Raw genomic sequence first — 13,269 nt, forward strand, 5'->3', positions numbered from 1 at the left:
CAGGAGATCCCAACTCATTCCTCAGAGAATCCTGAAGAGACAGAACATTCCCCAGCTCAGCAGGAGATCCCAACTCATTCCTCAGAGAATCCTGAAGAGACAGAACACTCCCCAGCTCATCAGGAGACCCTAACTCATTCCTCAGAGAATCCTGAAGAGGCAGAACATTCCCCAGCTCAGCAGGAGACCCCAACTCATTCCTCAGAGAATCCTGAAGAGGCAGAACACTTTCCAGCTCAGCAGGAGACCCCAACTCATTCCTCAGAGAATCCTGAAGAGGCAGAACATTTCCCAGCTCAGCAGGAGATCCCAACTCATTCCTCAGAGAATTCTGAAGAGGCAGAACACTCCCCAGCTCAGCAGGAGATCCCAACTCATTCCTCAGAGAATCCTGAAGAGGCAGAACATTCCCCAGCTCAGCAGGAGACCCCAGCTCAGCCTACAGAGCATCCTGAGGAGGTAAAACCTGCAACCCAGCAGGAGCCCCCAGTTCCGCTTCCAGAGACTTTTGGAGAAGCTGAACCTTCTTCAGCCCAGGAGGAGGCCTCAGCTCAGCCTGCAGAACTTCCTGATAAGGCAGAATCTTCAATCCAGCAGGAGACCCCAGCTCAGTCTCCAGGAGAGATAGAACCTTCAGCAACCCTACAAGAACAACCAGCTCAGCCTCCAGAGCTGCCTTCTGGGGAGGTGGAACCTGCTCCAACCCAGCAGGAGCACGTAGCTCAACCTTTAGGGCATCAGTGGGTGACAGTTTCGCCTCTAGGTCACCATCATGTTCAACACTTAAACATTCCCAGTGTTAAACCTGCAGATGTGCAGGTCACCATAACACCACAACCCACTCCAGAGGTGGAAACTCTGCCAGTTCAGCATGAGGCTGCAGCTCAGCCCTCTGTGCCCCTTGATGTGGAACCTTTTGCAGCCCAGCATGAAGCCCCAACTCTGCCTCCACAGTCCCCTGAGGAAGCTGGACATTTGCCAGTTGAGCAGGAGACTCCAACTGATTCCCCAGAACCTACGATACAGGAGAAACTTCCAGCACAGCAGGAGACCCCAGTTCAGCATCTGGAGTATCCTGGAGAAGTTAAACCTCCCACAACCCAGCAGGAGGCCCCAGCTCAGCAATCACAGGCCCCTGAAGGAGGCAAACCATCTTCAACCCAGGAGGAGGTCCCAGCCCAACCTCCAGAGACTCAGGGAGAGAGAGAACCATCTTCATCCCAGGAGGAGGCTCCAGCTCAGTTTCCACAGACCCCTGAGAAGGGTGAATCTTCAGCCCAGGGGGAGAGCCAAGGTCAGCATCCACAGACCCCTGAGGAGGTTGTACCTTCTCCAACCCAGCAGGAGGCCGAAGCTCAGCACCCTCAGGTTCCAGAGGAGAGAGAGCCTTCTTCAACCCAACAAGAGACCCCAAATCAGTACCCAGAGTCTCTTGAAGGGATTCAATCTTCTCTGGCCCAGTCAGAGGCCACAGTTCAGCATCCAAATCCCCTTGGGGAGGTTAAACCTTATGCAACATATCAGGAGGTCCCAAGTCAGCATCTACAGACTTCGGAGGAGGTTTACCCTTCTGCCACCCAGCAGGAAGCTGCAGCTCAGCATCCAGAGCCATCTGGTGAGGTTGAACCTTCCCCAACCCAGCAGGAGGTCCCAGCTCACTCTCCAGAGCATCATGTGGTAACAGTTTCTCCTCTAGGTCAGAGTCAAGCTCAGGTTCTGCTGTTGCCCCATGTCACTGTTAAACCTGTGGATCTGGCACTTACCATAACTCCAGAGTCCACCAATGAGGTTGAAACTTCTTTACCCCAACAAGAGGCCCCAGCTCAGTCTGCAGCGTTCCCTGGGCAGTTGGAACCTTCTTCAGTCCAGTCAGAGGCCCAAGATCAGCATCCAGCCCCTCCTGGAAATGTTGAACCTTCTCCAATCCAACAGGGAGTCCCAACTCAGCCTGAAGATCTTCCTGAAGAAAATGAACTATCCCCAATTCAGCAGGAAGCTGCAGCTCAGTATCCAGAGCCTTCTGGTGAGGTTGAACCTTCTCCGGTCCAGCAGCAAGGTCCAACCCAGCCTGAAGGTCTTCCTGAGGAAATTGGAGCTCCTCCAATCCAGCAGTGGAGCTCACCTCTGTCTCACATGCATGTTGTGGGTGTAGAACCTTCTCCAGTCCAGCATGCTGTTCCAGGTCATCATCCAAACCCCAATGAGGGGATTGGGCCTTCTCCAGTTCAGCATGAGAACCTAGCTCCGCCTCCAGAGTCCTCTACAGATGTTGTATCTCAGCCTCCAGTACATCATGAGGTGACATTCTCACCTTTAGGTCCCGGTAAAGCTCAGTATCCACTGTTGACCAATATCACAGTTAAACCTACAGATCTGGAGATTTCCATAACTCCAGTGCCAACTAAGGCTGAGCATTCTCTAGTGCAGCAGGAGTTCCCTGCTCAGGCTCCAGTTCCCCCTGAGCAGGTTGAATTTTCTCCAACCCAGTCCAAGCCTCTTTTCCAGTCTCCGGAGATCCCCAAAGATGAATCTCCTCCAGGCCAACAAGAGGTCATAGCTCATACTCCAGACCCTCCTAAGGAGGTGGAACCTGCTTCAAGCCAATGGGAGGTCCCAGCTGAGCCATCACAGACCCTTAAGGAGATTGAACCATCTGCAAATGAACATGCAGTCTCAGCTCATCCTCCAAAGCCCCCCAAGGAAGTCAAACCTGCAACCCAACTGGAGGCCCCAGCTCAGTCTCCTGTCCCCCAGCAGGCCCAAACTGTACCCCCTGAGCCCCCTAATGAGGTAGAACCTCCTCCCACGCAACTGGAGGCCCCAGCTCAGCCTCCCGAACTCCCTGAGAAGGTAGAAACATCTCCAGCCCAGCAGGAAGTCTCAGCTCAGCCTTTGGAGCCCCCTAATGAAGCAGAATCTTCAACCCAGCAGGAGGCCCTAGCTCAGTCTCCAGTTCACCAACAGGCCCCAGCTATATCTCAGCCCCCTAAGGAGGTAGAGTATTCTCCAACCCAGCAGGAGGCCCCAGCTCAGTCCCCTGTCCCCCTGCAGGCCCCAGCTATATCTCCTGAGCCCCCTAAGGAGATAGAAACTTCTCCCACACAGCTGGAGCCCCCAGTTCAGCCTTCAGAGCCCCCTAATGAGGCAGAATCTTCTCCAACCCAGCAGGGGGCCCCAGCTCAGTCCCCTGTCCCCCCGCAGGCCCCAGCTATATCTCCTGAGCCCCCTAAGGAGGTAGAACCTTCTCCCACACAGCCGGAAGCCCCAGCTCAATCCCTTGTCCCCCCACAGGCCCCTGCTATATCTCCTGAACCCCCTAATGAGGTAGAACCTTCTCCCACACAGCCGGAGGCCGCAGCTCAGCCTTCAGAGCCCCCTAATGAGGCAGAATCTTCTCCAACTCAGCAGGAGGCCCCAGCTCAGTCCCCTGTCACCCCACAGGCCCCAGCTATAACTCCTGAGTCCCCTAAGGAAGTGGAACCTTCTCCCACACGGCCAGAGGCCCCAGCTCAGCCTCCAGAGCCCCCTGAGAAGGTAGAACTATCTCCAGTCCAGCAGGAAACCCCAGCTCAGCCTTCAGAGACCCCTAATGAGGCAGAATCTTCTTCAACCCAGCAGGAGGCCCCAGCTCAGGCCCCTGTCCCCCTGCAAGCCCCAGCTATATCTCCTGAGCCCCCTAGGGAAGTGGAACCTTCTCCCACACGGCCAGAGGCCCCAGCTCAGCCTCCAGAGCCCCCTGAGAAGGTAGAACTATCTCCAGTCCAGCAGGAAACCCCAGCTCAGCCTTCAGAGACCCCTAATGAGGCAGAGTCTTCTTCAACCCAGCAGGAGGCCCCAGCTGAGGCCCCTGTCCCCCTGCAAGTCCCAGCTATATCTCCTGAGCCCCCTAAGGAAGTGGAACCTTCTCCCACACGGCCAGAGGCCCTAGCTCAGCCTCCAGAGCCCCCTGAGAAGGTAGAGCCACCTCCAGTCCAGCAGGAAACCCCAGCTCAGCCTTCAGAGCCCCCTAATGAGGCAGAATCTTCTTCAACCCAGCAGGAAGCCCCAGCTCAGGCCCCTGTCCCACCGCCAGCTCCAGCTATATCTCCTAAACCCCCTAAGGAGGTGGAACATTCTCCCACACAGCCAGAGGCTCCAGCTCAGCCTCTGGAGCCTCCTGAGAACGTAGAACCATCTCCAGTCCAGCAGGAAGCCCCAGCTCAGCCTTTAGAACTTCCTGACAAAGTGGAACCTTTTCCAGTCTCTCAAGAGACCCATTCTCAGCTTCCACAGTCTCCTGAGAAGGTGGAATCCTCTCCAGACCTGCAAGAAGCCCCATCTCTACCTCTAGAGCCCCTTAAGGAGATAGAACCTTCTCCAAACCAGCAGGAGGCTCCAGCTCAGCCTCCAGAACCACCTAAGGAGGTTGTAACACAACCTCCAGTCCATAAGGAGGTGATAGTTCCACCTCCAGGACAAGATCAAGCTCAGTATTCACACTTGCCCAGTGCCACTGTTAAACCTGTTGACCTGGAGCTTACTATAACTCCAGAGCCTACTACGGAGGCTGAGCATTCTACGGCCCTGCAGCAGACTCTAACTCTTCCAGAGGACCCCGCGGTGACAATTCCACATCCAGAGCATGTTCAGGCTCAGCAACCAAATTTGACTGAAGTCACTGTTCAACCTTTAGACCTGGAGCTTACTGTAACTCCAGAACCCACTACAGAGGTTGAACCTCCAACCATGCAGGAGACCCCAGATCAGCCTTCAGAGCTGCCTAAGGAGGTTGTAGGTCAGCCTCCTGCATATCAGGAGGTGACAGTTCCAACTCAAGGCCAAGATCAAACTCAACATCTATTATTACCCAACGTAACATTTCAACCTTTGGACCTGGAGCTTACCGTAACTCCAGAACCCACTACAAAGGTTGAGCATTCTCCAACCACGAAGAAAACTACAGCTCCCCCAAAGGACCTCGAAGTGACATTTGCACACCTAGAGCAGATTCAGGCTCGGCATCCAACTTTGACTGAAGTCACAGTTCAACCTTTGGACCTGGGGCTTACCATAACTCCAGAATTCACTAAGGAGACTGAACTTTCTGTACCTATGCAGGAGATCTCAGTTCAGCCTCCAGAGAAACCTAAGGAGGTTGTCGTAGCTCAATCTCCAGTATATCAGGAGGAGACTGTTCCAACACCAGGTCAGGATCAAGCTCAGCATCCATCATCACCCAATGTAACAGTTCAACCTTTGGACCTGGAACTTACTGTAAGTCCAGAACCCACTACAGAGGTTCAACATTCTACAACCTTGAAAAAGACTACAGCTCCTCCAAAAGACCTTGAGGTGACATTTGCACATTCAGAGCAGGTTCAGTCTCACCGTCCAACCTTAAATAAAGTCACAGTTAAACCTTTGGACCTGGAACTCACTGCAACTCCAGAATCTACTACAGAGGTTGAACTTTCTTCAGCCATTCGTGAGACCCCAGATCAGCCTCCAGAGCCACCTAAAGAACTTGTATCTCAACCTCCCATGTATCAAGAGGCAGTGGTTCCAACACCACGTCAGGATCAAGCTAAGCATCTGTGGTCATCAAATGTGACAGTTCAACCTTTGGACCTGGAGATTACCATAACTCCAGAATCTACTACAGAGGTTAAACAGTCTACAACAATGCAGCAGCAGCAAACTACAACTCCTCCAAAGGACCTTGAGGTGACATATCCACAGTCAGAGCAGGTTCAGGTTCAGCATCCAACCTTAAATAAAGTCACAGTTAAACCTTTGGACCTGGGTCTTACCATAACTACAGAACGTATGACAGAGACTGAAACAACTTCTCCAACCATGCAAGAGACCCCAACTCAGCCTCCAGAGTTGCCTAAGGAGATTGTAGTTCAATATCCATTCCATCAGGAAGCAACAGCTCCAACTCCAAGTAAGGATCAAGCTCAGCATCCAGTTTCAGCCAGCATCACATTTCATCATGAGGACTTGGTGCTTACCATTACTCCAGAACCTATTACAGAGGCTGAACATTCTACAAACATGAAGAAGACTACACCTTCTCCAAAGGACCTTGAGGTGACACTTGCACATCCAGAACAGGTTCAGAGTCAACATCCAAACCTGACTGAGGTCACAGTTCCACCAATGGACCTGGAAATTACTGTAACCGCAGGATCCAATATGGAGGTTGAACCTTCTCCAACCATGCAAGAGACCCCAACTCAGCCTCCAGAGCTACCTAAGGAGATTGTAATACAATATCCATTCCATGAGGAGGTGACAACTCCAACTCCAAGTAAGGATCAAGGTCAGCATCCAGTGTCACCCAGGGTTACATTTCATCGTGAGGACTTGGGGCCTACCATTACTCCAGAACCTACTACAGAGGCTGAATATTCTACAACCACAAAGAAGACTACAACACCTCCTCCAAAGGACCATGAGGTGACACTTGCACATCCAGAACATGTTCAGAGTCAACACCCAAACCTGACTGAAACCACGGTTCTACCTGTGGACCTGGAAATTACTGTAAGTCCACAACCAGAGTCATCTGAGACAGTTTTTCCGCCAACGACCCAGCATTCACTGGTGCATTTTGTAAAATACACCCCAGAAAAGGCACGCACAGCTTTAACTGAGCCACCAGAAGAGAATGCTACCATGAACATCAACATATGTGAGCTCTGTACCTGCAAAGATGAGACGCTGTCATGTACTGGTTTCAGCCCAAAGCAGAGGCTCCGCAGAGTGCCTGTGCCAGAGCCCAACACCTACAATGGCACCTTCACCATCTTGTAAGAATTGCCTTTTCTCATTTGTTCTCTGCCTTATGCTTGATATGGCAGCCTTTTCTTCGAGGTCTTCCTGGGCCTTCCTCATCTTCCCTATTCATGCTGACTTTCTGTTTTTACCTTTTCTTTGTCAACTATCCCTTGTCTTCATTTTGCTGTTTGCTATCATTCCCCCTTCTCCAATCTTTTACTTGCAGTTGTCCTTATTCTTTCTTCTTATCCAGTTTTTTATCCCCATCATTTCATTCCTTAACCTCTACTGTCCCGTTTTGGCTCCATCCTCTTTACAGCAACATGCCCTTCTCTCCATCTCCTTGGTGGTGATACAACAAAGTGGTTAAGAGTAAAATTCTGGAACTAGACTGCTTGAGGCGAGGTCTGTCATTTCAGAGCTTTTGACTCAGTTTCCTTTCCTGTAAAATGGGTATTATTAGCGTTAACACCTTGTGGGGTTATTTTGAGATTTAGATGAATATATATATATAAAACACTTATATTGGTGCCTAGCATATATATGAGTGTAAGCTATTATTATTTGACTCCTCAGTTATGTTCAAAACTCATCTTGTCCCTGGCCTTCTATATACAGAACTTATTTTGAGCCCAGCCCAGGACTAAGTACTATGGGAGCCATTCAAGTATGACATTGTCTTTAGAACATGAAATGATAGGTGGGAAGAAAGGAAATGGGCATAGAAAGGAGGTGACCTATGATTAAGTACAGATCATAGGTGCTGTATTTCACCAGAATCTGTAATCAATGGAGTATGGAAGTGAGGAAAAGCTGCATGGATAAACTAAAACTTTAGCTGAGACTTAAAGAGTGGCTATGATTTGTTAAATAGAGCAAAAATAGGAAGTATAGTCTAGATAAAGTCATGGCTGCAAGAATGATCAGGAATTAAAAATTAGGAAGCAGTGAAAGATAGATTATGAAAACCCTTGACCATCAGTTACAGGGGTTTGAAAGTTACTCTGAGATATAGAGAGCCAGGAAAATGTTCTAGTAAGAGATACATAATATAAAAAGAAGGTTGTTTTTGACTCCCTATGTAGAATGATCTAGAGAGGAAATCTTGATCTAGGGAGACCAGATAGAATGCTCTAGCAAAAGCCCAGAGGAAAGTGACAAGGAGCTGGATGAGAGTGGCTGTGATAGGAGTAGAAAGAAAACCCTGAGAGCACCGCAAAGGAAAAAGCGAGAAGACTGAGTAACTGATGAGAATAGCGGGTAGGGTGTGTCCAGGAAAGAGAAAAATGAAATATGACTCTCGAAGTTTCGGTCCTGGATGAGCAGATTGATGTCAGTAGAACAGGTGGAAACAGCAGTTGGGAAGGAGAGCCAGTTTGAGGGAGATAAGTTCAGCTTATCTTAACATTTTTATCAGGGAACATAAAGCAACCAGAAGGCTTCTAGTAGGCTGGAAATGGCCACCAGGCAGATGGGCAGATGGGTATCATCAAAACATTTGCCTTATTTCTGACTTCCCTGAAAAAAAAAATGTGTATATAAACTGAATAGCTAAGTTGTTGCTGAGGAAAGAAGACAAAGCTAAAGGTAAAGATTCAAAGTCATACATAGAGTTAGTGATTGAAACTGAGTCTCAGGCATTTCATAGCTTCTTTTTAACACATGCAATTCTTGGATACACTCTCACTGTTGTTTTTGTTTTTAATGATACAAGCAGATAGGATAAAATGTGAAAATCCCACCCCAGCCTCCCTACCACCCGTAAGATAACTCCTGTTACCTTATTTTGGTGTGTGTCCTTCCTCTCTATTCCGTTCCTTTGCAGTTTCCCCTAACAAGGTAATACTTTTTATTCCTTGCTCAGTGGTTTGTTGCCTTTCCCTATGCAGTATCTCTAAGAAACCTCTCTGTATTAGTTTCTCTAATTTCTAACTTCCCTTATCCTTCTAACAGCTGGAGAGGTTTCAACAGACTACACTGAGCCAAAGCTTTGGTGTTGCCTGACTTAGGATTTCTTTACCTCTGTTTGCTGATAATGATACACTTTTGCCATGTTTCTGTTGAATTATTATTTTCTCACTGATTTACAGAAGGAGCTATTTTAGACACATAAGTGATTTTGGGAAAAAATACTTATATTCAAAGTCATTAACTGGCATTATCCGTCCAAGAAATTGGACACATAGGAAGTTCAGGTTCTAGGGAAATGCCTTGTTTGTGCCAGCGGCCTCACATCATCTCTATTAATTGTGCGAAGTGGGATGCTGATAGCTGTGGAAATTACAAAGCTGGTGTTTTCTGCATGTGAATATTCCCCACAAGGTTGCCAGTGCTTCTTTTACTTATTCTGTTCATTCTTTTCCTACCTATTCAAGGATCTGAACTGTGTTTCTTCACAGAAATTTCCAAGGAAATTCTATTTCTTACATTGATGAAAATATATGGAAGGCATATCGATGGGCTGAGAAACTGTGAGTATATTCTCTCTAAATACAATACAAAAAAACTTAACTGCGTTCTAAGATCCTTCTTGGTCCAGAATTTTGAAGTCAGTAGCTCTGAGGAAAGGTATTTCCCCTTCCTTATCCCAAATCAACCTCTCTTGATTCCAATTATTTTTTTTTATTTTTTTTTAAAGATTTTATTTATTTATTTGACAGAGAGAAATCACAAGCAGATGGAGAGGCAGGCAGAGAGAGAGAGAGGGGGAAGCAGGCTCCCTGCTGAGCAGAGAGCCCGATGCGGGACTCGATCCCAGGACCCTGAGATCATGACCTGAGCCGAAGGCAGCGGCCTAACCACTGAGCCACCCAGGCGCCCTTGATTCCAATTCTATATTTATCTTAAAAATTAAATTTGGCAGGCTCTCTTTAAAATTAGAGCCAATCTAAACTTATATTTCATTAGACAAGGAATACATGATTACATTCTCAATAGATAAAAATGAAAGAATAGATAGAGTGAACATCCTCCTTGTGTTTTGATCTCCCACCGCCAAAATAGCCACTAGTCTGGATTTAGTATATATCCTTCCAGACATTTCCATGTATTTGTCTACATACATATTTATAGACAGCAAATCAGGTTTGTTGTGTGCCTTCTTTTCCTTTCCTTTTCTTTCCTTCCTTCCTTCTCTCTCTCTCCTTTCCTTCAACCCTCCCTTCCTTCCTCCAGTCACTCCTTCCTTCCTTCCTTTTACATAAACAGTAACATCCTATAACTCGATTCTTTTTCTTCATGGTAGGTCTTAGATTTCCTTTCTTCTAGTACATAGGGGGTTACCCCATTCGTGTGAATTCCTGCGTAATATTCCATACTACGAATGTATTACAATTTAATAATTTCCCCTACTGGTGGATGTTTAGACTGTGTCCAATTTTCTTGTCACTTGCATTGCTGCCATGAACTGCCTCATCCATGCGTCTCTGTGTACAGAGCGGGGATTTCTGTAGAATACATATCTAGAAATGGAATCATTGGTATGAAGACAATGTAGATGTACAATTTTAATGGCCCTCAAAAAAATTGTGCCGACTTACACTCCAACCCATAGACCATGACAGGGTTCACATCCTCACGCTCCTCCACCACTGGATATTCTCCACTTCTTGGCTGATCTGATGAGTGAATAAAAGGGGTCTCAGCTGAATTTGAAGTTTTCCGATTACTTGTAAATTTACTATATCTCTTTGTTTACTGAACATTTGTATTTCGTGTCTGAATTTTCTGTCCTTTTCCAATTTCTTATCTTTTTTTTTTTAATCGATTTGTAGAAAAAGTCAATGTGGATACAAATGATTTTGGAAAAAATATTACAAGCAAAGCAATTAACTGAAATTCTTCATTACAGCTTGTGTGTCGTATCAGTAGTTCAACTTGAGTAGATAAGTTAAAAATGACTACTGAATAAAAATATATGTTTATAAAAAATAAAAAATTTTTAAAAAATGACTACTGAATTAGTGATAAAAGACATAGTAGTCATAGTAATTTAAAAATAGGGATTATGATTCCTCTAAAGTAAATCCCCCACCCTTAGTCTGCTATCTTATTAGTAAGAGAGATGTGCTAGAACCAAGCAATTTTTTTTTATTTTATGAATTTCTTAAATACTATGTATAGTTTATGTTTTCCTATGATAGTGTCTGGCTTGGAGATTTTATTTCCCAAACTTGTAAGAAAACTGAAAGTAATTCGGCACCATAAACAAATAACGTTAGTTTTCTGTAGGGAGTGGAGCAAGAGGATGGGTAGGCAAAGGGACAGGAATAGCAGAAAAACTTTGAATTGTGGACTATATACCTCTGGAATTTTGAGCCATGTGAATATATATATATATATATAATGTATTTTGAAAAAATAAGTAGAAATTTAAAAATTAATTTTTAAAAAGCATGTATTTGGTAATTAATTACTAGAACATGAATCTAGTAAGATTTGCAGATTTCAAATTCAGCTTGAGGGTTGTACCTTGTAAGGCGGAGGTTCCTAACTGTGGATCACTAATCTGTTAACACATTAAATAACAAGATATAGTGGTAGGTCTAATAACTATTATAACTTCAAGGTAGTGGTGAGAATAAATGACATTTTGAGATATTTATGACAAATATACGATATATCATTTTATCAACCATCCAAGTTTGGCCCTCCAAATTCAACCCATTCTCCTCACAGATCTGGACCCTAAAGGGATGATCCACAAATTGAAATCATGTGCACACCTTTGGACATATTCCAGAAAGCGCAGTTTTTTAGGGAAAAGGTTCATAGCTTTTAAGAAATTCTCAAAAGGTTCTTGTTTCGAAAGATTGAGATTGAGTCACAAATTAAGGAGTGGGGTTGGAGAAAGACATTTATTATGCTGTAAAGTTGTACTTATCATAAGTGATAACAAATGGATAATTTGTTTTAAATAAAGGTATAGTATGTTTGCAGATTGATATCTGTCATTTTCTGAGTTCATTCAACAAATACTTATGAGCATCTACTATGTGCCAAGAACTGTTTTACATGCCTGGGATAGAGGCTTAAGAACAAAATCGACCAAATATCCCAGTTCTTGAGGGGTTTACAAATACATAATATAAAAACAAATATGTAAATATAATAAATAGATAAAATTTCAAGTGCTGATAAAAAATCATTAGCCATCCAGAAATCTCTGTTTTCTAATTTTATTATTCAACTGCTATTTCTGCTGCTCACAGACTGAGTTTTTTATTAATGATAACCCTTTTCATTCATATAATCTTGAGTTGGTTCTTTTTTAATAGATGTGCTGTTTACATCTGTCTGAGGATATTAATTATGCCATTCTAAAATTCTCCTGGGCTTTCCCTGTTAACTTGGATTCATTGGCTTTGAACTCTTGTTTGTTTTTATTTTCTGTCCTTAATGGATGGCTTTCTCACACTGTGTGGTCATTCCTGAGTGCAATTTATTTTGTAGTTGAGATTCTACCGCTTCTGTTTTCTGGCACTAGGGAAGAGCTGAAAACGAGCTGCGGGGGCTTGTTTTTCTGTGAAGGATTCCCCTAAGAATTAAGGAAGAGGAGGTGGGAGGTCATTCTAGTGGTGAGTCAGAGAGGGCATTCCCTTCCTCCAGGGTTCTGGGACCCTGACCTCTTCCTGACACCAATTGCTCCTAGCTGGAAGAAGATACCCTTTGTTGCCTGGTCCAGGGAGGAAGGATGAGGGGTTGATGTGCTGCCCCTGCTCTTCCCACCTGATCCCAACTAACCACCCTGTGGGTCGCTCCAGGGCATTTCTAGTAAGGGATTGTTTGTGGAACTATTCCTGTGTCCTTGAGCTAAGGTTGTGGATTTTTAAATTTATGCTTTCTGTCATTCTTAGGGACTTTGGTGGAGGTTGCAAGGGAAGAAATCTGGCATGTTTCAATCTGCCAACTTGAAATAGCACAACCTCTTAGGAAACCCCTGTTAAATCCTAGAGAAACTTATGCACAAGTACAAGAATGTTCAAAGCAGCATTGTTTGTAATAACGAAAAACTAGAAAAATCTAGTATCCACCAACAGTAGAATGAATATATAAAGTGTGGTATAGTCATAAAATAGAATACTATTCATTTGAAATATAATGTAAGCCACATAAGTCATCTCAGATTTTCTGGTGGCTGCTTAAAAATTAAAAGTAAAAAGACAGAGATGACATAAATGTTAATATATTTTGTTTAGCTCATATAGCCAAAATATTATCATTTCAACATGTAATCTTTATATATGTTATTAATAAGATAGTCTACATTTAAACTGCCTTCACAATATTCAAAGTATCATCATTCTTGCATGTAGTCAGTGTAAAAATTATTAATGAAGGAGTTTATGTTCTTTTCCCCATACTAGCTCTTTGGAATCTCAATTTGGTTGCAATTTTTTTTTTTATCAGAAATACTTGATCTGTATTTATTTTTTTTTAAGATTTTATTTATTTATTTCACAGAGAGAGATCACAAGTAGACGGAGAGGCAGGCAGAGAGAGAGATAG

The 13,269-nt window shown here is 44.8% G+C and overlaps 1 protein-coding gene across 1 annotated transcript in view; it reads left to right on the plus strand.

The window, feature by feature from the left end:
* LOC132004112 (mucin-2-like) overlaps positions 1–13,269 on the plus strand; it is a 52,090-nt gene that overhangs the window by 2,929 nt on the left and 35,892 nt on the right. Inside the window, exons 2-6 of the mRNA XM_059380215.1 lie at positions 146–489; positions 598–1,294; positions 1,667–1,788; positions 2,029–6,794; positions 9,162–9,233. Of these exons, the coding sequence (XP_059236198.1) occupies positions 146–489; positions 598–1,294; positions 1,667–1,788; positions 2,029–6,794; positions 9,162–9,233 (6,001 nt within the window). The remainder of the gene's footprint in view (positions 1–145; positions 490–597; positions 1,295–1,666; positions 1,789–2,028; positions 6,795–9,161; positions 9,234–13,269) is intronic.

The sequence above is a fragment of the Mustela nigripes genome, chromosome 16 (genome assembly GCF_022355385.1).
Source record: "Mustela nigripes isolate SB6536 chromosome 16, MUSNIG.SB6536, whole genome shotgun sequence".
Lineage (NCBI taxonomy): Eukaryota > Metazoa > Chordata > Mammalia > Carnivora > Mustelidae > Mustela > Mustela nigripes.